Genomic DNA, 25,536 nt, shown 5'->3' with positions numbered 1-25,536 from the left:
TGACACACACTCTGCATTCACTACACTAACATAGACTCTGCATCACCTGTACACACAGCATCCACTACACAAACATCCTGTATTCACAGTACACACACTACATCCACCACAAATTGAAACATTCTGCATTCACTGTACACATACACTGTGTCTAATACACACACTACATCCACTACAGACACTGCATCCACTAAACACATTTCATCTAGTACATACAAACACTACATCCACTACACAAACACACACTACATCACTGTACACACACTACATCCACTACTCAAACACTCTCTGCATTCACTACACATTAACACTCTGCATTCACTACACTAACACACACTCTGCATCCGCTACACACTAACACACCCTCTGCATTCACTACACATTAACACACACTCTGCATTCACTACACATTTACAAACACTCTGCATTCACTGCACTAACACACACACTACATTCATAACACTGACACACTCTGCATTCATTACACACTAACACACACTCTGCATTCACTAAACTATGCACACACTCTGGATTCACTATACTGACACACACTCTGCATTAACTGTACACACAGCATCCACTACACAAACATCCTGTATTCACAGTACACACACTACATCCACCACAAATTGAAACACTCTGCATTCACTATACACAGACACTGCGTCTAATACACACACTACATCAACTACAGACACTGCATCCACTAAACACATTTCATCTAGTACATACAAACACTACATCACTGTACACACACTACATCCACTACTCAAACACACTCTGCGTTCACTATACACACTGCATCCGCTACACTAACACACTCTGCATTCACTGCACAAACAGTATCTAATACACACAAACACTACATCCATTACACACATTCTAATTCACTTCCACTATACACACCACATTCAGTCCCGCATCATTGTTAGCGGACTAGGTAGGGCGTGGGCGGGCCCGGGAGGGAGGGGTCGGGGGGGGGCCCAGACCTTGTGCTTTGTCAGGGGCCCCAAAATTTCTGATGGCAGCCCTGCATATATATATATATATATATATTATGTATATTATCTAAGTATGTATATATATATATATATATATATATATATATTAATATATATATATATATACATACATACTTAGATAATATACATAATATATATATATATATATATATATATGATCTAACATATATTATTTTATTTTACACTGTTTTTAACCTTTATTGAACTTTTTTACATTAAAATACACTTTGACAGTGTATGTGTGTGTATATATATAAATATATATATATTATTTTATTTTACACTGTTTTTAACCTTTATTGAACTTTTTTACAGGCAGCAGGGGGACTACCTGTCATTCCAGGCAGTCCCCCTGCTGGCACTGCTATGGACGGCTAATCCGTCTATGTGATTGTGAGGTCCTCACAAGGACCTCGCGAACACATGGGGCTGAGAGGGCCAAATCGGCAGCATGGGGACTGCCTTGGATGCGAGCAGATCCCCTTGGACGGCGGGGATGTACTATGCCGCCTGCCAGCATTTAGAGCCGGGTCCCCAAAGACGTCATAGTACACCCGCCATCCTTAAGGGGTTAAAATAAGACTCATTAAAGAGACATTGTTTACTTACAAAGCCTTCTCATGCAGTGAGTATTATTAGTATTATTACATAATCATTTGTTTCAATCCCTTCTTGCTTCTGTATACACAATGGAATTTATTGAGTTTGTAAAATTAGGTTGTTTCCATTTGTCATATTACAGGAAACTGCAGTTTTCACAAATATGAAGACAAGAAAAAAAACTACTAACAGTTTGTGGCAGACAATATTCTATTTTTGCTTATCAAACCAACAATAGGTTTTCATAAGAAAAAAAAATCTACATCAGCTATTTTAAAAGATAACATTCTATCTTCATGGAAGCATTAATACATATAGTGTATTACATATTTTAAAAGGGCTGTAAAATAATCATAATTGTATTCCTAAGATCAGTGACGCAAATCAAAATTTGTTTCACAATTTTGAGTTTAGTACTGCATCAATACAACTTCAAAGGGACATCTCATAGTCACCTGAACAAATTCAGCTTAATGAGGTTGTTCTGGTGAGTACAGTAGATCCCTGCAGGCTTTTTAAATGTAAACATTGTATTTTAGGAGAAAAGACAGTGTACATTAAAAAGCCTAGGAACACCTCCAGTGGCAGTCACTCTGACGGCCACTAGAGGGACTTCCTGGTTAAGTCCTGCCTGATGTGCAGTACTCATTTTTGACATCTTCATGGTTAGATGAAGACTTCAAACATAGTATCAGAACACTGCAGGCACTGTGAATGTGCCTGCAGTGTCCTACAGTAACCCCTGAGGCTGTCTACGGTCAGAGCCTATAGTGTGTGAGATAAGGATCTCATGCACGCACATCATAAGCTCTGGCTGACAGGCTGCTGATGGCAGAAGACAGGAGGCTGGAGACCGAGGAGGAGGATCCAGAGATCTACTGGACTTCACATAGAAGTAAACTTAGTTTAGAAATACGTGAGTTAGACAGAGAGTTAGAGAGAGTGTCAGAGAGTATCAGAGAGAGAGAGTGTGTCAGAGAGAGTGAGAGTGTCAGAGAGAGAGTGAGAGTCAGAGAAAGAGTGTCAGAGAGAGAGTGAGTTAGAGAAAGAGAGTTAGAGAAAGAGAGTTAGAGAAAGAGAGGGTTAGAACAAGAGTTAAGAGTGTGAGAGAGAGAGAGTAAGAGAGAGTCAGAGAGTGTGAGAGAGTTAGAGAGCAAGAGAGATTTAGAGAGCGTGTGAGATGGTTAGAACGAGAGTTAGAGGAAGTGTGAGAGAGAGAGTCACAGAGTGTGAGAGTGAGTTAGAGAAAGGGAGGGTGAGAACAAGTTAGAGTGAGAGAGAAAGTTAGAGAGAGAGAGAGAGAGAGAAAGAGAGAGTGAGAGTCAGAGAGTGTGATAAAGTTAGAGAGCAAAAGAGAGCTAGAGAGAGAGCTAGAGAGAGAGTTTGAGAGGGTTAGAACGAGAGTTAGAGAGAGTGTGAGAGAAAGTTAGAGAGAGTCAGACAGTGTGAGAGAGAGGACGAGAGAGTTAAAGAGAGATAGAGATAAAGAGTGAGGTAGAAAAAGAGAGGGTTAGAACAAGAGTTAGAGAGAGAGTGAGAGAGAGAGGGTTAAAAAAAGAGAGGGTTAGAGAGAATAGAGAGAGAGGGTGAGAGAGAGGATTATAGAGAGAGGATTATATATAGAGAGAGAGTTAGAGAACAAGAGAGTGAGTGAGTTAGAGAGTGAGTTAGAGAGCAAGACAGTAAGTTAGCAAGAGTGAATTAGAGAAAGAGAGGGTTAGAGCGAGAGTTAAAGAGTGTGAGAGTCAGTCAGAGAAAGAGAGTTAGAGAGATAGATAGATAGATAGATAGATATAGATCCAGATAGATGGATATAGATGGATACGATATAGATAGATATACATAGATATACATAGTGATAGATATATAGATAGATAGTAGATATAGATAAGATATACATAGATACAGATAGATAGATAGAACTCGCACAACACGCACATACGCGGTAAATCGCTTAGTGTTCTCTCATAGAGTGGCATTAATTTCAATGGCGCTCTATGAAGAACGTGATTGGAGCAGCGCGAAGCTGCGCATGCGCAGTACAAAGCGATGATGCTTCGTCAAGAGAAGAGTTTGATTGAGTCCTGCTAAATCATTGGTTTGCCGGAAAAGGGGGCGTGGCCTGCCGAGGATTTCGTGCTGGAACGGAGGTAAGTTTTTATTATAATAGAATAAATATAATTATTTTTTTTAAAGGTGAAATTAATATAAAAGCAAGGAAGAAGGCTAAGGTCTTTCTTGCTTTTATATTTTGACTATAGTGATCCTTTAATGCATTTTATAGATTTGGGGCTTGTTAATAGGCTGTATTTCTTTGCTTTCTCAAATCTTTATAATTTTTGCACAAAAAAATAAAAATAAAGTAAATGTTTTGCAGAATGCTGCACCAAAAGATTTCTCAAAGGTATGCTAGTTAGATAGTCTTAGCCCGAACAGCTCTTAGTGAGCTGTTTTTAATTCACAAGTTGGGTGCAGACAGTCAGTGGAACAACAAACAGGTAGTGATATCCTAACTACCTCCCTGGCTGTCCTCTTCTTCTAATGCAAGCTGTTTTGTTGTTCTGATATTTCAGCACTGTCAGTGGCTGAGCTGTATGCATACCTGTTTGATAAGGAAGTCTTTTTCTGGAGTGAGGGGGTGTGGCTATCGAGGCAAGCTTATGGTACAGCATTCTGCAAAACATTTTATTTATTTTATCCAAAAACTTTAAAGATTTGAGCGTGCAGAAAAATACAGCATATTGATAAGGCCAAAAACTATCAAATGCATAAAAGTAGTAATGGTGCTCGGAGTGCCACATTAAGCAGGGTTTTACACATTACTCACTGCTGTGCTTCTTTGGATGCCATGGGGAGAAAACTCTCTTTAAAAGAAATAGAGTAAGTTAAGGTTCAGAGTTTGACCTTCTGAGAAACTGCAATAATTACATTGAATGAATAAGACAGCCACTAAAGGCACTTCCTGCTTGCTAACCAACTTTAGCGTGCCTAACTGACGCTGGACATCATCACACTCTGGCTTAATGCGCTCACCGAACATGCACATTAGCCCTGCCATCGGATGACATTGAAGGAGGCGGAGCACCGATGGATATCGGTGGTGGAATCAGGTAAGTGACTAAAGAGGGGGTCAGATTTGTATTCTTTACCCTACGAATTCCTTTAAGATTCAATCAGAAATTGAGTTTGCTTCAAAAAGATATTTCCTTCTTTGTTTATTGAACTTTAATTATCTCATGCTATTGACAGACCCGGAGATAAGAAATGCTAAATTAAACACTCTGTGCAATGAAGGAAGCTAGAAATGAAGACTCTTTTTCAGGAAGTGTGTAGGGAGGCTGTGTTAGTCTCAGCCAGAGGAGGTATGACTTGGGCTGCATTAACAAAGTGATAGAAGGGTACTTCAACCTGCTTTTAGAAGCAGTCATGCAATTTAAGCAGCATTCAATCCCTGAACATACAAAGATATTTCCACTTTTGCGCCAGGGGCTGGTTACAAGCCCAGCGCACGGACTCTTTTCCAGGACTGCCTAATCTTGGTGCTATGCATAAATTGTGTCTGTCCTCATCACCTTCTTCACTTGTCAGGCAAAGCTGCCTGTAATGTGAAGCTCGCTCCCTCCCCTTCATTTAGTTTTAGCACTGCCTGCTATCCCTTCACTCAGTCTATTAACCCCTTCTCACCCGCTGTGCAGCCCTGCCTGCTTCCCCTTCACTCAGTCTATTAACCCCTTTTCTCCCTCGGTGCAGCCTTGACTCTATTCCCTTCACTCAGTTTAGTAACCCATGCTCTCCCTTTAAGCAGCCCTGACTCCTGCCTCCTTCACTAAGCCTATTAACCCCTTCTCTGCCTCTGTGCCGCCCTTCCTCTTTCCTTGTCACTTCCTGTAATAGTTACTTCCTTCCCTCTGTGCTGAACTCCCTCTATAGAGCACCCTCTCCTCCCTCGTCACTTACTCAGTTGCTCCCCTTTCATTTATTGCAGAACTCTCTCCGTGGAACACGCCCTTTCTTCCTCTTCATTTCCTCTATTAGCTGCTTCACTCTCTCTGTGCAGAACTCCCTCCCCATCTATGATTGGACCAGAGACCCTAACTGAATGATGCGGAGTGACAACAGAGAAGGTATGGAAGAGATCGGAGAGAACTTGGTCCGGTGTGGGATTCAAGGTAAGTGTTTTACTATTTTTAAATGTTTTTTTTTTTTTTTTTTATTAGTATATATTTTTTTTTATTATTTAAGGGAAGGTTACCAAAAGAAAGGGGTAGGGGTTACAATCATTTGCATAAAATATCACAAGGCAAACATTACACAATAAAGGTTACCTCAAATTTTCCGAATAACACAGTCCACTTAATTGTCTTATATACTATTTGTCACCTTTACTATCTAAATTCAGAGCTGTCAAATATATTATCTCCAGTTCAGTTAAAAAACAGAAAACGTAATTTTAAGATAGTCGATTTAATTTACATTCTTGTAATATTGTTATTAGTAAGGTGTTGTATAATTTCAGTATCTTAACATTAAATATTGTTCGCAGACAAAAAAAAAATGTTTTAATGTTTTTTAAAAGCATGGAGAAACAAAGTAAGAGGTGCACTAAAAAATAAATAATTAAATAAAAAAGGAGAGAAAATAAAGCAAGATTTGAAAAAGACTGGAATAAACCTTTAACTCCTAAATTACACTCTTAAACACAGGCGTTGTGTTTTTAATTATTTTGAGAAATAAAGTATCCTGTCTTTCTATCCACTGCATCCTGGGGATTCCTTACTTGGTCTGCGTGGTAGCCATAGGAGCTGGATACAGTTTACTTACCTATACATCTACACAGCCAGAGCCTGCTATAAGTGGCTCTGGTAAATGTGAGTAGTTCTGAGTGGATCTTGCTATTAATACAATTTTACAACTATATTTCACTATGCGAGCATCCATGTTTTTGTCTCCTATATAGATCTGTTATTCCTGTATCTCACTGGCAACTCAGATCTAAGTATTTTATTGTTTATTATGTTCTAGCACTTCCTGTTATGCCACATTAGGTGATCAGTGGCATTGGGAATTTGTGCATTTCTCTTTTAGCGCCAAACACACCTTATTTTGCTGTTTTGTATATATTCTAATGTAATGAGTTCGAATGATGGAGAAGAGAGCACATTTCTAAGCCAATTAATGTTAAAAAGCAATGTACCTGCACAGACAAGCTCCAGGAGTGAAAGTTTGATGTTATGGGTAATTTGGAAAGATTATCATACAGATCCTTTGGAATATTTCTAAATAACTTGCTTCTTAAGGCATCTGGGAAAATACATAAAGATTAAAAGATAAACATTTGCGTTAGGTGTAAAGTGCACATAAGCTTGACATTATACATGTTTTTACAAGATATCAGACAGTAGTTATTCTAAGCCAAGCATGCCAAACTCACGGCCCACAATGGACATGTTTGCGGCCCGGCGAGCTACAAGTGCATGCTTAGTGTTAAAGCAGAGTAGGCACCTGCTTTCTCCACATTGCAGGTGCCTACTATGCTAAAAGTTACCCGGCCGGGGAGGAGAGGTTCCTGGCGTCAGCGAGGGAGCTCAACCTTCCTGCTCCTCACTGCTCCCTTGCACGCGCCTTCTGTAGTGGTGCCGGAATATGACGTCATATTCTGGCACCCGGCATCACTAAACTGCGCGCGAGGGAGAAGTGAAGAGCAGGAAGGAAATCTCCAGATAGAAGAGGGTCCACACCAGCTCCCAAAGGCAGGGTGCAATAAATAAAATGATGTGAGTGCAAGAATGTGTGTGTGTGTCTGTGTATGTGTGTCTGTGTGTGTGTGGGTCTGTCAGTGAGTGTGTGTCAGTGAGTATGTGTGTGTCTGTGTGTGTCTGTGTGTGTCAGTGTGTCTGTCAGTGTGTCTGTCAGTGTGTGTGTCAGTGTGTGTGTCTGTCTGTGGCTGTCTGTCTGTCTGTGAGTATCTATGTGTGTGTGTCTATCAGTGTGTGTGTGTGTGTGTGTTGGTCAGTGTTGCAATGGTTGTGACTGGACAGTGGAGTACCTGGAGGTGCATGGAGGCACACAACGCCACGTCAAATTCCGACATGACATCGACGTGCTCCACCTTTACAGGATTTCAAGAAGTAGCGGGAGGATCAGATTTGGCACAGGGTGCGGATGGCGCCATTTGGGGTATACCAGAGGCCGGACTCCGGAGTCGCATACTGGCAGTGGCAATGTGAGTGGAGCCTGCTTGTTGGCTAGAGAGGGTTACTGGGATTTAGTATATTGGGACTGGGATTTAGTAGAGAGGGTTTTTTTTTTATATACTGTACTTTTCAAAATAAACCTACGTTTCTATGAAAATGTAAAAAAAAAATTGCGTCCCACATAAACTTAAACCTTGTTTATGTGGCCCATGCTAGACTTTGCGTTTGACATGCTTGTTCTAAGCACTTACAATAGAAATACATGACCGATAGGTGAATTATGTGTAAAGGACAATACCAGTCATCTAGACCCCCACTGCCCGATCCACCCTTGCCCCCCCGCCCCCCCCGGCCATGTGATCGCGGGGTCCTTGCGAACCTTTGTTGAGACCAAGGAGTGAGAGGGTTTTAAGCTTATATATCCAAAAGCTCTCTCTCTGTAAGAGTCTTTTGTCTAAATCACCACCCCTTGGTCCCAGCATAACTCTTTCAATGCCGCAAAATCTAATCCCGTCTGATAGACCACCATGATGTAATTTTAAATGTTTAGAGACTGGGGTGTCTATCAATCTTTTGGGGTTCACTGAATTAACGTGTTCCCCTATTCTCAACTTGAAATTGCGGGATGTCTTGCCCACGTAAAGTTTGTTACAGGAGCATGTAAGTAAATATACCAGGCCTTTAGATTGACAATTAAAGAAGTTTTTAACCTTAAATTCCTGAGTATATGTTGAATCTGGAAAAGTTTTAGATGGTCGACGTATAAATTTACATGTCTTACACCTGCCACACTGATATGTGCCTATGACTGGAGATTTCAACCATGTTGGTTTCTGAGGGCATTTTTAAGGTGGCTAGGGACCAAAATATCCTTAATGTTGCGCCCCCTTCTTGCTGTCACAGATGCACGGGGTGTTATCACCCTATGTAGGTGTGGATCTTGGTGCAAAAGGGGCCAGAATCTTTCCAAAATATTGATAATTTGATGCCAGCCGGCATCAAAATTCCCTATGCACCTAATGATCTCTTGTGATGATTTTGAATTGGAATCTTCAACTAGAAGATCTTTAGGGTCTACAAGTAATGCGCTTTTATATGCATTTTTTATGCATCTATTTGGGTATCCCTTTTCTTTGAACTGATGCTGTCAATTCTTGGCCTTTAGTTTGAAATCTTCTAAAGTAGAGCAATTGCGTCGAAGACGCAAATACTGTCCAATTGGTATTCCTTTTTTGAGTGAGGGTGGGTGGTAACTTGTCCAATTCAACAGATTATTGGTCGCTGTTGGTTTGCGAAAAAGTGTAGATCTAAGATACCCCTCATCTGTCAACGTAATGATGATGTCCAAAAAATTAATTGTCTTTCCCCCAATTTCGCTAGTCAATCTCAAATTAATGTCATTAAAGTTAAGGAACTTGACAAATTCTAGAAAGAGATCAGAGGTGTCTGTCCATATAATCAATACATCATCGATGTATCTTTTCCATAATTTGATGTGTCTTGTGTACTTCTCCATATTGTCATTAAACACCATGGTTCTTTCCCACCAACCCAAGTGAAGGATAGCATATGAGGGGGCACAAGCTGTCCCCATAGCTGTCCCTCTCACCTGGTGGTAGTATTTTCCTTGGAAAATAAAATGATTGTGTGTCAAAATAAACTGCATTAAATCCTGAACAAATTCATTATGTCTTGTCTAGACAACCGGGTTCATGTCCAGAGATGCTCTAAGATGTTGCAAACCCACTTTGTGTGGTATAGAGCTGTATAAGCTCTCAACATCGAGACTGCATAAAATGGCATCACCATTAATTTTGATTTCTTCTATAATGTTCAGTGTATGCTTAGTATCCTTTAGGTATGAAGGAAGTTCGAACACCAGTTTCCTCAGTATCCGGTCTACATACAAGCTAGCATTTTGAGTCAGATTGTCTCTGCCAGAAACAATAGGCCTTCCACTTAGTATTGGTTTTTGTTTATGTACTTTTGGAAGAGAATAAAATGTGGCAGTTACGGGGTTTTTTACGAATATAAAGTTATATTCCTCCTTAGAAATCAAATAGAGGGACAACGCTGTGTCAAGAATACTTTTTAATTCCGCTAAGTATTTCTTGGTAGGATCCCCCCTAAGTACTTCATATGTGTCACTGTCCTCGATTAATCTATGCACCATCGAAACATAGTCTGATTTATTTAGGATGACAGTGTTACCCCCTTTATCAGATGCTTTAAATATCACCTCATCTAACTATCTAATTTATTATAATACTTTATTTATATACCGTATATACTCGAGTATAAGCCGAGTTTTTCAGCCCATTTTTTGGGCTGAAAAATCCCAACTCGGCTTATACTCGAGTCAAGGTCTGTATTATGGCAATTTGCATTGCCATAATACAGACTGGGGGGAGAGGGGGGCTGGCAGAGCTGTAACTTACCTGTTCTGCAGCTCCTGTCAGCTCTCTCCTCCTCTGCGCCGTCCGTTCAGCACCTCGGTCAGCTCCCAGTGTAAATCTCGCGAGAGCCGCGGCTCTCGCGAGACTTACAGTGTAAGCTGACAGAAGAGCAGAACGGACGGCGCAGAGGAGGAGAGAGCTGACAGGAGCTGCAGAACAGGTAAGTTACAGCTCTGCCAGCCCCCCTCTCCCCCCCACTGAACTACCACTGGACCACCAGGGAAGGAGAGCCCCCCTCCCTGCCATATATCAAGCAGGGAGGGGGGACGAAAAAATATATATATAAATAAATAAAAAAATAATAATAATAAAAAAATGTATAATAACAAAAAAAAGGGGTATAAGGACCACTATGGGAGGGAGGGGTGGGTTAAGGACCACTATGGGAGGGAGGGGGGGGATAAGGACCACTATGGGAGGGAGGGGGGTATAAGGACCGCTATGGGAGGGAGGGGGGGTATAAGGACCACTATGGGAGGGAGGGGGGGGATAAGGACCACTATGGGAGGGAGGGGGGGGATAAGGACCACTATGGGAGGGAGGGGGGTATAAGGACCACTATGGGAGGGAGGGGGGGATAAGGACCACTATGGGAGGGAGGGGGTGGGATAAGGACCACTATGGGAGGGAGGGGGGGTATATGGACCACTATGGGAGGGATGGGGGGGGATAAGGACCACTATGAGAGGGAGGGGGTGGGATAAGGACCACTATGGGAGGGGAGGGGGAAGTAAGGACCACTAGGGGAGGGGAGGGTAAGGACCACTAGGGGAGGGGTGAGTCAGGACCACTGGGGGGGGGGTGAAGGAACACGGGGGTGGGGAGGTAAGGACCACTGAGGGAGGAGGAGGGGAAGTCAGGACATATGGGGGGGGGAGGGGCGGCAAAAAATTTTTTGCCTACGGCGGCAAATATCCTTGCACCGGCCCTGCACACACTGCATTCACACACTGCATTCATGCACACACACACTGCATTCATGCACACAAACACTGCACTCATACACACACTGCACTCATACACACACGCTGCACTCATACACACACGCTGCACTCATACACACAAACATACGCACACACTGCATTCATTATACACACACTGTAAATAAATATTCAATTAATGTATTTTTTTTAGGATCTAATTTTATTTAGAAATTTACCAGTAGCTGCTGCATTTCCCACCCTAGTCTTATACTCGAGTCAATAAGTTTTCCCAGTTTTTTGGGATAAAATTAGGGGCCTCGGCTTATATTCGGGTCGGCTTATACTCGAGTATATACGGTATATGTAATATTAAATTATATAATAATACTTTATTCACATAAATGAAGATAAATATACAAGTACAAAACAAAAGACACCGTGAACAAATATATACAACAAAGCAATACGGTAAAAGTGTATTGTAGCGTATTTTATTATTTGCTGTTTCATTCAGGTGTGATTAAGTGGCACAATAAGCAAGATAACTAAATCCAAATAATAAAATACTCTAAAATACACTTTTACCCCCACATTCTAGGTAAGGCAAATATTATATGAGTTAGTTGTTTTTTTTGCTTAAATCAAACCTGAACGAAACGGCAAATAGTAAAATACGCTAAAATACACTTTTACCTACCAGGGCACACAATCACTAAACCCCTAATATTTCGGCACACTACTTGATGCCTTTCTCAAGGGTATCTGTATAACCCATTACCTGGACATGTATATATACCCCTTCACACAGCTGATTGCCATCAGCAAAAAATCTTGAACTCCTGCACTATAACCACTTCAGAGTGCTCCTTTAAAACAAAATTATGTAGTATATTTTTTTTATCAACACTGACCAATGTCTAATTTCCTATATCTACATCTCTAAATATGTATTACATATGGATAATTTGTTTTAAAAATGAAGACACTCCTATTCAGATATCTATGTAAGAACATTTAGTAGAAATGTTTATACACACCTTGACTGAATTTCAGAGGTAATGAAACATCTTCTGTATCGGTCAATGTTAGTAACAGTTCCCCACTTGTAAGATAAGTTAGTTCTTCAAATCCGAGACATGTTCCCCAGATCGGGAAATAGTCACCATTGTCATTAGCCTGGAGCAAAATGAGTATGTTACAAAGGAAATGTTGCTATTTGTGAAGCAATTTATACTCTGAGACTTCTTAGACCGTAGAGGTAACAAAGCCTATAAACCAACCCTATACAATGTCATGCACAAAAAAATTAAAGGGACACTCCAGGCATCCAGACCACTTCTGCCCATTGGAGTGGTCTGGGTGCCAACTCCCACCACCCTTAACCCTGCTAGTATAATTATTCCAGATTTTATAAACTGCAATAATTACCTTGCAGGGTTGTCCTCCTCTAGTGGCTATCAGACAGCCACAAGAGGGACTTCCGTGTTCTTAGAACACGAACAGTGTTTTAAACTATGCTGGACGTCCTCACACTATGCATGAAGACCTCAAGCGTCGCCGGAATGCCCATAGGAAAGCATTGGATAATGCTTTCCTATGAGGAGGTCTAATGCGTGCGCGCGGCCATTGCCACGCATGCGCCTTAGGTCTCTCCCACCGGCTGAGGTTGGGGGGGGGGGGCGGGGGGGAGCATGGGCAGAGCCTGAGCCAGCGACGAGGGACATCAGTGCTGGATTCAGGTAAGTCACTGAAGGGGCACTGCAGGGAGAGGGAAGGGGCACTGCAGGATATGTTTTCTTGGCACTGGAGAGTCCCTTTAAGTTCAGCGTACAACTTATAATATTAACGCTTTTGACAATAATATGACATAGTTCCATTTTATAGTGCTGAAAATGCTGCACTTATCTTTGTTTTAAGTCATCATCTGAGAGAGGGTGAATGTGATCTTCAATTAGTATATTTTTTTATTTATTCATATGCTGATTATTCCTACAGTAAAATGTATAAACTGTACATACGCCTACCTGAAACTTTGGAATCTATGACATAACTAGCTCTCAGTACTCTTCCTGGATCATATTTATAAAATGATATGGCATACGCGCAATGAAACAATCTCATCTTCCTGTCCGCCCGCACCTCCCACGCCTCCCCCCTTTGTCAGCCCCTACTTTGGCTTCCCCTAAGATATAGGACTCAATTTAAGATCCTGATACTTGCTTACATATCTATATACAATGCTGGTCCGACCTACTTATCCTCACTAATACACAAATAGGCCCATACGCTCTGAGACCTATGTCTAACCTCTCTTCGTACTCCTACCTCTGATGCTCACCTTAAAGCCTTCTCTAGGGCTGCACCGTTCCTATGGAACGCCCTTCCCCTCTCTGTTAGACTTTCACATAATCTCCACTCCTTCAAAAATTCAACCCCCTCTGTTCCTGTACGTCCAGTGGTCTGATCTCAATTATGTGTCTGTTAGTCCACCCATTGTACAGCGCTACGGAACTTTTTGGTGCTTTATAAATAATAATAATAATTTGAGACACTGTTACACAGAAGGAGGAGTCATTTTTCAGTAAGAAGGTACCTTTAGGGCCAGGTCATAAAAGATCTTGGCTGCTTTAGCATATCCCGAGTGTCTAAGGTCAACAATACCACCTGGAAGGAGAATCCTAAAATGTAAGAAATTTAAACTTAATGTAATGTTTCAAATACAATTTCGAGAAAACAACATACAATGGATTATCAAGTAAACAATGAACTGCAGTGAACTGCAAACCAAAATGCAAATTTTAGGCCTAAAGAACAGTATTTGTAATATTTTCTAATTCAGTCAACTTTGCTGTTTTGCCCTCAATTTTACAAATTGGTTTTCTTTTTACCAAAATTCCTTGATCATTTTAAAGTTCGAACGTATTACCTAGTGAAGAAATAAAGTTATATGTAACTAAATTACAGTTCTTGTATACAATGAGATTCATCAGTGGTTTTATGCATATTCAGTCATCGTGATTTCTGGTATTAAATTTCAAAAACTAAAATTTAAGGTATCTAGGAAACACAGAAAGGGTCCCAAACACCGGTCAGTGCACTTAGCTTTGCCCAGGAGTTCATTCAATAAACACAGTATTGCAGAGAACGTATAACCGAACTGCAAACCTTAGGCCACAAGAAATACATCAAATTCAACTGGCTTTGCAAATCAACTACTTGTCAACATTTCTCAATTTTGGTTTTATCCACCTTCTTCCCCCCACAATGAACTGATTAGTAAGTAAACCCCAAAATGTATAATACATTAACCAGTAAAGCAGCCAATTTGAATGTAACTACATTTCTACTCTTTAGATACATTGATATTCCCAAATTCAGTTACTGAATGAAAGATCTGTCACTTCTAGAGAGCTCTTACCCTCTCCCTATTGTGTGTGTTGTGTATACGGTACTGCAGGATCTAATTTGCATCCTTTGCCTTGTGTTCCCTGGCAAATCATGAATATTACATTAAATTTAAATATGTTTTTTGTTTTTTTTAATAAGCACACCAATAACTAACTTTTAGCTAGTGATTTGTATGTGTTAAAATCAGGAGTGACAGTTCCTCTTTGGACATTTAAAATTCAAGAAATCTGGGAAACATAGAAAGTTTCTCAAACTCTGGTCTGAACATTGGCTTTGCTGAATGTGTTTTAAGTAAATAAAAAAAAAAAAAAAAATCTGTACAAAGTTCAGATTTAGAAAAAATATCCAGTTCAGCTATTGTCTTTATATATATATATATATATATATATATATATATATATATTCATAGTTTGATTTATTTTAATTTTCATGGGTAACACAGGGCATTAGATGCAAATTAGATCCTGCAGTGTCGTACACACAATAAGTAGAGGGTCTCTAGAAGTGACAGTTCTTTAGTTATACATAAATTTGCTGCCTCACTGGTTAATGCATTAACATATTTTGGGGTTTATTCACTAATCAATTCATTGGGGAGGTAATATAAACCAAATTTGGGAAAATATTGGTCAAAGTAGCTGATTTGCAAAGCCAGCTGAATTTGATTTAGTTGTTACGAACTAAAGTTTGCAGTATGGTTATAAATTCTCAACAATACTGTGTTTATTGAAAGAACTGCCGTGCAAAGCTAAGTGCACTGACCGGTGTTTGAGACCCTTTTTGTGTTTCCTAGATACCTTAAATGTTAGTTTTTGTAATTTAATACCAGAACTCATGATGGCTGAATATGTTAATGAATTAGAACATTTAAAATTCAAGAAATCTGGGAAACATAGAAAGTTTCTCAAACACTGGTCTGAACATTGGCTCTGCTCAGTGGTTTAGGCAAAAAAAATAAAAAATCAGTACAAAAGGCAGATTTGGTAAAAAAAAATATCCAGTGTGCCAAATAATTAGTCACCAGATAAATAGGCATTTGATTCGGAGCAGCTAAAAGGGATTTGTGCACGTTTGTTATCTACTGGACTCTAAATTTGCAGTAATGGCATACCATCTGCCAATGACAGTAACCAGGGTCTTTCCCATAGGGCAGATTAAGAATTTTTGTGTCCCTATTTCATCGCCAAAGACAGTGGTAATATTTGAGTTACATTTTTTTTTTTTTTTAAACAGAGAATGTAACCTACCGTACCCCTGTTCAGTCAAATCGGCATATGTACCATACGTGCATATGTATGTAACAAGGAGTGGCTAAAGTTTCTCAGCAAATTCTGATCATCCTACAATTTTCCCTTCGTATAGTGGCAGTACTTACAAGTGGGATGTTCCTTCCGGTGTTGGACAAGAAGCTCCCCCTTCTTTGAATAATATAGCTGTGCTCTGCCTGCTGCCTCCATATAACCTGCAAGATTGAATCACCCGCCAGTTCTTCTTGTCCCGGCAACGGGACGGACAGGTTCCCCAGTTCAGGTGGAGAAGGTGCGATCAGCACAGGCTGCTGATCGGGGAGGTAATTGCCCGATGGTTCCCCGGGTGGGAACTGAGTGGCGCAGTACTTCCGGTCTAGCGTTACGGAACGCGACCGGGTACTTCCCTTTTGTGGCTGCTAAAGATGAGTTCCCGGGCGGTCCTCCTCGATTGCTTTTCGCATGCGCACAGTGGTGGAACGCACGCCGGGAGGCGTTGCGTTCCACCAAACACGGAATCGCGCAACTGCGCATGCGCGAAATCGGGGTTGTTTGGCGCCAAATTTAAAATTAAAAATTTTTTTTTTTTAAATTCTGATATATAAACTGTGCAGAACCTTGCTGACCCCAAGGGTGGGTGTACAGCTCTGGTTCTCCGTGTCACCAGCCCTCCTACACGGACTTTAGTTGATTTAAGGTGAGATTTTATGGATCTCTCCTTTCATTCATCTATTATTTTGCATGCGTATATGTATATTTATATTTATATTTCTATTGAAACATTTTTTGTTGTTTGATCCACAGATATGTCCAGTCCTATTCCCCCGGACAAAGCGGATAAGGACAAGATGTCAGCATCTGTCCCTAAAAAAGCCACAAGCAAATCTAAGCACTTATGTTGTCTGGAATGTGCTGTACCTCTGCCTGACGGATGTCGCAAAAAGACGTGTAATCAGTGCTCTGTGGAATTGCTAGAAAAAGCTAAGCAGACTGATATGGCATCCTTCCTGGGCTGGTTCCAGGAAAATTTGTCCCAGACGTTTGAGTCTTTTAAAGATTCTGTGAAGCAAGAGACGGCTATACAGGAGAAGCCTAAGAAACGTAGAAGGAATAGATCTCCTTCGGTGTCTGACGTTTCTTCAGGAGAATGCTCTATTTCTTCGCCTTCAGATATTTCCAGCCTAGCTTCCAGTGTGGAGGAAGGCTTCCCACCAGAAGAGCTGAAAAAATTTATTAAGGAAGTAACATCAGCTGTACAAGAAACGCAACCTACCAAGGGTAAGGTTAAAGGTTTCCCGATGTCACCTAAAATCTTGGATCTCCTTCATAGAGAATGGAAGAATCCTGAAAGACGTGCATTTATTTCCAAACAATTTAAACTGCTGTTCAAACTACAGTCGGAAGAAAAGTGGGAGGATCTTCCTAAAGTAGATATTCAGATTGCCCAACTATCTAAGAAAACCACTATACCCATTGGCGAAGTCTCAGGACTCAAAGACCCAATGGATAAACGAGCCGAAACTTCATGTAGAAGAATATTTCAGGCCGCAGGGTACCAATGCAGAGCCGGTATTGCAGGTTCAGCGGTTCTCAGGGCTCAGAGCGTTTGGCTACAAACCCTGGAAGAATCTCTTATGGGAAAATCAGATTCAGATCCTTCCCATCTTATGTTCCTACTAAAGTTATCTAATGAATTTCTTTTGGATGCCTCTGATGAGTCTATGCGCTTAGCAGCAAGAATCATGGGATTGTCGTCAGTGGCCAGAAGAGCTCTTTGGCTACGTACATGGACAGCGGATTCAGCATCCAAGGCTGCCTTGTGTGAATTACCCTTTGAGAGGAACAAACTTTTTGGAACACCTTTGGAAGACATTATTAAACAAATGTCGGATACAAAGAAAGCCCTACCTCTGGAAACAAGATCACAGGGATATAAACGTTTTCAGTATAAGGGTCAGCGATCCTTTCGTTACCAAGGGCGGTTTCGAAGGTTTCAAAAACAAGGTGGAAACAGCAGCCAGTGGTCTAGACATGAATCCAACAGGCAAGACAAAAAGAGGAAGTTTTGACGCCAAAAGAGTGGGAGGACGCCTTCGGTTCTTCGCCCAAGAGTGGAAATAGAGTACATCAAATGGGTGGATTATAAGAACAATTTCAGAAGGTTACAGAATAAAGTTTTCAACAAAACCACAACCTTCCTTCCTACTATCAGTATATCCTTTAAGGACAAAAACAGAAGCACTCCTAACAGAAGCTCTTCTTCTTTTAAGAAAAGATGTGGTAGAGAAGGTACCCAAACGTTGGGAATTCCAGGGTGTTTACTCCCGACTGTTCCTGGTTCAGAAACCAGACGGATCCTTTCGGCCAATACTAGACCTAAAACAAGTCAACACCTGCATACCGTACCAGAAGTTCCGCATGGAAAGTATTCTGTTTGTAACGCACATTTTACAAAAAGGAGATCACATGGCAAAATTAGATTTAATAGATGCTTATCTACATGTACCGGTTTCAGAATCTTCCTGGAAGTTTCTCAGGTTTGCGGTTCTTACAAGAAAGCGAAGGATTCTCCATTTGCAATTCAAGGCTCTGCCCTTTGGCCTGTCTTCAGCTCCTCGAGTTTTTACGAAGATCCTGGCACCCGTAGCAGCAGTCTTACGTCTGAAAGGTATCTCGATTGTTCCATACCTGGACGATTGGTTCTTGAAAGCCAAATCGAAACAACTGCTAAAATATCATCTCAAGATTACGATGAAGGTTTTAAAAGATCACGGTTGGATCCTGAACCTGGAAAAATCCAAGTTGAATCCGTCACGGAGTCTGGAATTCTTGGGCCTTCGGGTAGAATAACAGTCCCTGTCTCTGTTTTTACCAATAGAGAAACAAAGGAGGATCTTAAAAGCCGTATTAAAGCTGCTGAGAAACCTAAGCTCAATCAGGGATGCTATGAGTTTGCTAGGCCTCATCACTTCTGCAATCCCAGCAGTGGCTTGGGCAAAAGCAGAATCAAAACCATTGCAATGGGACATTCTTTCACAATGGACTCGAAAACAGGAAGATCTAGACTCTCCCTTCCACCTATCCGGAAAGGTAAAATAACAGCTAAACTGGTGGAGAGACAGGAGCAACATTTCAAAAGGCCTATCTTTTGCACAAAAACAGTGGATTACGATAACCACAGATGCCTCCCAGACTGGTTGGGGCGCCCATCTCGGTTCTCAATTCCATCAAGGTCTTTGGAACAAGGAAGAGGCAGGCGCCTCCTCAAATTTCAGGGAATTACTAGCGGTCTGGAAGGCACTGGTGTCCTTCGGTTCAGTCATCACCAATCGGATGGTGAGGATTCAGTCGGACAACGCCACCACTGTGGCTTATTTAAATCGCCAAGGAGGCACGAAGGTAAAAGCTCTCCAAAATCTCTGCTACCGTATAATGTCTTGGGCCCAAACCAATCTTCTCGCAATCTCAGCTACCCATATCAAAGGGTCTCTAAACATTATTGCAGACGACCTCAGCAGAAGTCATTGGTCTCAGGCAGACTGGGCGCTATCAAACCAGGTTTTCTTGGAGCTAGTTTCCCGCTTCGGCAGGCCAGAGATAGACTTGTTGGCAACAAGGAGAAACCGAAAAGTGCAGAGATTCGCTTCTCTCCAAGCAGGAGACTACCCAGATGTCCTAGACGGTCTGTCGATCCCTTGGAACTTCAACATGGCTTATATTTTCCCGCCTGTCGCTCTTATTCCCCGGATTGTTCAGAAGATAAGATGGGAGAAGGCAAGAATTCTAGCAGTCCTGCCCTTCTGGCCAAACAGAAGTTGGTTCTCAGAAGTGGAAAATATGACCATATCACGTTGGTCTCTCCCGATCTCTTCCACCTTATTAGAGAATGTGACTCTTCCAGTAGAAACCCTGGAAATGTTTCGCCTGACAGCATGGTTGCTGCAAGGATGATCCTTCAGGGTCATGGTCTCTCAGAACACTTATGTGACGTTTTGTTATCCTCTGTCCGCTTGTCCACTTCGAAAATCTATTTCAGAGTCTGGGTGAAATTCAGAACCTGGTGTTCTCTTCGAGGTTCGGATCCTGCCAGAACGTCTATCCCGGAAATCCTTTCTTTTTTACAGGATGGTTTTGAAGCCGGCCTAGGGGTCTCTACACTCAAGGGCCAAATTTCGGCTCTAAGTCACTTCCTGGTTCGTGACATTGCCTCAAACATGCTTGTCCGAAGGTTTGTTAAGTCCATACGATTAAAGAGGCCTCCCAGATTAGTGCCTTTTCCTACCTGGGATTTGTCTCTGGTTCTTCAAGCCCTTTGTGAACCTCCGTTTGAACCGTTGATTGAGGTCCCCATCAATCTACTAACCTTCAAGACGGCTTTCCTGGTGGCTATCACCTCCGCTAGGAGAGTTGGTGAGATCCGAGCTCTGTCATCTTCTCCGGAGTTCACCATTTTCCATCAGGAAAAGGTGGTCCTGCACCCCAGGCCTTCTTTTTTGCCTAAAGTTATCTCTAGGGCTGCGATTAACCAACCTATTATTCTGCCGTCCTTTTGTCAATCTCCTACATCGGATCTGGAAAGAAAGTGGCATTTCCTGGATGTTAGAAGATCCCTGAAGATATACCTTCAGAGGACTCAAGGGTTTAGATCCTCAGATCATCTCTTTGTCTACTTTCAAGGCAAGTACAAGGGTCGTGCTGTTTCCGGACCCTCTCTGGCTAGGTGGCTTACAGATACCATCAAGTTGGCTTATCACTCCAAAGGGATTCCTCTCAGATTCCCGTTGAAGGCTCATTCCACTAGGGCTATGGCAACCTCCTGGGCTGAAAGAGCAGCAGCATCACCTGAAGACATCTGCAAAGCAGCTACTTGGTCTTCCTTGCATACATTCATCAAGCATTATAGGCTGGACATATTTTCATCTTCTGAGGCTGCTTTTGGGCGTAAGGTGCTGCAAGCTGTGGCCTGCTGAGTCCCCACCCTTTGTTGTATGCAGGGTTCTTGCTATATCCCACTTGTAAGTACTGCCACTATACGAAGGGAAAAACAGTAATTTTACTTACCGTAAATTCCTTTTTTCTTAGTATAGTGGCAGTACTGGCTTTCCCTCCTCTTTCATTTGATTAAATGTTTTTGCATTAGTCTGTCTCCGTTTGGTTCTTTTTTATTACTGGCGGGTGATTCAATCTTGCAGGTTATATGGAGGCAGCAGGCGGAGCACAGCTATATTATTCAAAGAAGGGGGAGCTTCTTGTCCAACACCGGAAGGAACATCCCACTTGTAAGTACTGCCACTATACTAAGAAAAAAGGAATTTACGGTAAGTAAAATTACTGTTTTTGGGAGAACTGTGAGCTGAAGAGGTGGGTTTCTAGCTCATCAATTTAAGTAAAACACTACAGCTACAATAACCAGAAGGAAAAGAGTAGTAATTATGCTTGGAGTGTTTCTTTAATCAATACATTTGCCATTTTTGTAGGAAGAATACTGTACCTCCACTGTGTGAGCAGGGAATTTAAAGCAAAGGGCACCTGATGTGGAGAGAGTGGACTTAAGAAGTGTTGCTTACACACTTAATCCCAAAAATAGAACATAACACTGAAATAACCAAAAAAAGAAGAAAGTGGTGGATGTTCACAACACAGGATAAGGGACACCAACTGAAAACTAGAAAGACTTTATTTATAAACACTTAAAAAGCCTTCGAAACACTGGCCTCCAAAAGGAAAGTGAAAAAACAGAAACAGTGATATCAAAAAGAAGGAAGCTAAGCCTACTATAGAGGATGCTAAGGGTAAAAAAGTTAGAGTGAGGAGACAAACTGAGGGCTTAGATGTCTACTCTAAGAAAGTAATTTGAAGGCATTAAAGTAGTTATTAATAAAGAATCTTTTATTTTTAATTGATGTCCCTTATCCTATGTTTGAACATCCACCACTTTGGTGTCTGTTTACAGCTCTACTTATAAGGGAATTTGTCTTTGGTTTCACCAGAAGTGGGATGTCAGGTAACAAACCCAAAATGGGGGGCAGGAACCCAAACTTGGCATTGTCCCTCTGAATCCGGGACTGTTGTGAAGTATGCATTGCATATGGATGAAGGAGAATTAACACATTTTGTTAACAGTTTAGTTTAACTTCTAATGAAAAACATAACATCCAAACTACTTCATTGTTTCATAGCACATACACTGATCAGCCACCACATTAAAACCACCTGCCTATTATCAGCTCTGATGCATTGAGGCATGGACACCAGAAGAGCTTAAGATGTATTGTTCCAGCACCAACAGATGCTCAATTGGATTACGATCTGGGGAATTTGGAGCCCAAGGCAGTACCTTGAACTCTTTGTCCTGTTCCTCATACCATTCCTGAACAAATTTTTGCAGTGTGGCATAGTGCATTATCCTGCTAAAAGAGGCCACTGTCATCAGGGAAACCCATTGCCATGAATGGGTGTACGTGGTCTGCAACTATCTCTAGGTAGGTGGTATGTGTCAAAGTAACATCCACACGAATGCCAGGACCCAAGGTTTGACAGCCGAACAAATCACAGATCATAACACTTCCTCCTTCCCATAGTGCATACTTCTACCATCTCTTCCCCTGGCAAAGACACACAGGCACCTACCCATCCACCCAATCTAAAAGAAAATGTGTCTAGGTAACCTTCCATCACTCCATGGTCCAGTTTTAACTCTTATGCCCCCATTGAATGCACTTTTAATGGTGGACAGGGGTCATCATGAACACACCAATCTGCGGCTACAAAGGCTTAATGCAGTAAACTGTGATGCACTGTGTGTTCTGATACCTTTCTATCATAGCCAGCATTTTAAGCTATAGTAGCTATTCTGTGTGATCGGACCAGATGGGATAGTCTTCCCTCTCCACATGCATCAATGAGCCTTGCGCGCCCATGACCCTGACACCGGTTTACCGATTGTCCTTCCTTGAATCAATTTTGGTGGTCATTGCATACCAGGAGCACATCATAAGACTTGCTGTTTTAGAGATGCTAATATATCCAAACCCTTAACAGGTACCATTGTAATGATATAATCAGTTATTCACTACACCTGTCAGTGGTTTTAATGTTGTGGCTGATAGTGTATTGTAATATGCGAAAAACAACTTTTGTCAATACCTACCCATTAATGGAATTGAATATCTTCACATATTCTTCCTCAGGAAGATTGATCCTTTAAAAAAAAATAGCATAAAAGATGTAGTAAATGAGATTGTACAGTTGCCAACATTACACTCACTGAAACAACATATTGGTGAATGGAACAGGAACCAGAAAATTAAGATGAAGACATTACGTTGCCTAGAGCTTACCTTTAAGTGCTAAAACTGTTTATAGAATGAATAGACAAAATGTCTACTGGTCTTGTAGAACTACAACTCCCATGGTGCTTTGCCTGTCTTATAGTTGACAAAACTTGAGAGTTGTAGCTCTATGATAGCTGCTGTACAACTAATACTAACAGTGTTAAAGAAACTCCAAGCACCATAACCACTAAGTCACACGTGGAATAAATGTTTAAAAAAAGTAATTTTGAAAGAATATATATCATTCTGAAATGTACTGTCGTCGGTCACATATATCACAAACAGTTCTGACATGTATGGTTACTTACATATCTCAGTGTGCTCGAAAATGTCTGCTCTAAAAGATCACGTTTGCACAATTTTACTAAAATGTCATAATGATAATATATAAATATAGAAACATATATACATAATAAATACGCTGGTTATTTTCACCTACTAAGTTAATGCACTATTAACCCCTCCCTAAGACTAATTCAGAAGCCATTTCCCATTAAAATACTAAGTATGCAGGCCTTCAAGTCTACGTGATGACGTAGCAAGCCGGAAGCCTACGGCAAGCCGGACGAGGCAGGGTAGCATCTTGCAGCACGAGTGGATCCAGCAAGCGAGACCGTGATTGCGGCACTACGGGTGGCAGCATGCAGGTAATACCTTCCATCGGCACTGAAAAACTGGAGAGCTGCCACATCAGTTTCTCTCCCTAGTGAGGGTTCCAAGATGGTCCCGAGCGGAGCTCTTGAGTGAGGAGATCGGAGGAGATATATTGCATAAATATCTGGTGCTCAGAACTAATTCACTTGAAAATGCCTTCCCTTTGAAGTCTGGAAGCAAGACACTCCTGAGTTACAAAAACTACCTTATTTAAGCTTTTTAATGAGTTAATAAAGCTACTTTATATAATTTGAGGAATAAGTTCCGAACAAGAAAGTTTAATATAATAGATTTATAGACGGTTTATTCTATGCTACAAGTCCACCCTTCTGTGGAGATTTGTCAGTGACTGATGGGGGAAACCAGACAGGGGTAATTGGAAACAGGAAGACTCACAATATGTATAAAAGGAATAAAAAGAGAAAAAAGAGGAAAGAAAATAGAGAAAAGAGAAAAGAAAAAAGGAAAAGAGGAAGAAGAACAACGAAGGGAAAACAATTTGAAAAAAAAAGGAGATTGCAGTTTTCCCAAAGGAAAGAGAGAAAATTCCTCTAAATTGCTGCCATTCCCAAAAAGAAAAGGCTATTCAGAGAGAAAGGGAAAAGGGTTAAGGAAAAAAAAAAAGCTAACATATTAATTCAGTGACAAAGAAAAACAATATATAATAAACTAGACCCCTACCCCTTTGAATGTATATATAATTAGTTTATTTTTACTTTTTGGGATAATTTAAAAGTAAAAGGGGGAATTAAAAGGGAAAAATGTCAAGCGGAAAAGGAAAAAAAAGGCACAAATAAAGTTTTATACATATCTGATCCATGAAGGTACAGAAACTCAAAAAAACAAGCAAAGAAGTGACAGCAGCTCACCAAGCTATCTGACACAACAAGATTAAGATCAAGAAATAGGGTCTAGTCTATCTGCAAAGATTTACTGCAAGAAGTTCCAGTGGTGATACCTGTGTATCAAGGAATAGAAAAGATACAACGGAATCCCACTATACTTGATTCATTTGAAGTTGGTGAGAACCCTAATTTTGCATTATCATTTGTAATTTTATTTGCATATCAAACTGAAACATATTAGCAGCTATGGTGCCAAATTTAGAGGATGAATTTATTTTGATGCCAATATCAAACCAATAAGTAGCCATTTAGTTGATATGTGACCAATATAATCAGATCACAGAAGCTGCTAAATTGAATCTAACTGAATCAAATTAAATTACATGTCTTTGCCTTTTGGCCACGGTTTTATACACTGATCAAAATTATAAACACAACACTTTTGTTTTTGCCCCCATTTTTCATGAGCTGAACTCAAAGATCTAAGACTTTTTCTATGTACACAAAAGGCCTATTTCTCTCAAATATTGTTCACAAATCTGCCTAAATCTGTGTTAGTGAGCACTCCTCCTTTTCCAAGATAATCCATTCATCATACAGGTGCTGATTAGACCGCATGATTATTGCACAGGTGTGCCTTAGGCTGGCCACAATAAAAGGCCTTCTTCTTTTCATAACTCAAGCAAAAAAAACAAAAAAACTCATGGGATTAACCTTTATTTCCTCCTATATTTCCCTATTTCTGCCCCCCCCCCCCGCCCTTACCCCATCCCTGTCTTAATTATCCCTATCATAACCCTAATAAACTCACTTACTTATCTAATGTCCCTTATCTTTATTTGTAGAGAGAGAG

General features: G+C 40.9%; 1 protein-coding gene across 1 annotated transcript in view; it reads right to left on the bottom strand.

The window, feature by feature from the left end:
* The window catches only part of LOC134608513 (gamma-glutamyl hydrolase-like), a 58,770-nt gene that overhangs the window by 14,471 nt on the left and 18,763 nt on the right, over positions 1-25,536 (bottom strand). Inside the window, exons 3-6 of the mRNA XM_063451364.1 lie at positions 23,001-23,051; positions 13,789-13,873; positions 12,233-12,371; positions 6,817-6,923 (exon numbers count right to left, since the gene is read on the bottom strand). Of these exons, the coding sequence (XP_063307434.1) occupies positions 6,817-6,923; positions 12,233-12,371; positions 13,789-13,873; positions 23,001-23,051 (382 nt within the window). The remainder of the gene's footprint in view (positions 1-6,816; positions 6,924-12,232; positions 12,372-13,788; positions 13,874-23,000; positions 23,052-25,536) is intronic.

The sequence above is a fragment of the Pelobates fuscus genome, chromosome 4 (genome assembly GCF_036172605.1).
Source record: "Pelobates fuscus isolate aPelFus1 chromosome 4, aPelFus1.pri, whole genome shotgun sequence".
In the NCBI taxonomy this organism is placed as follows: Eukaryota; Metazoa; Chordata; class Amphibia; order Anura; family Pelobatidae; genus Pelobates; species Pelobates fuscus.
The sequence above is the reverse complement of the archived record's forward strand: the minus strand, read 5'-3'. Positions and strand labels throughout refer to the sequence as shown.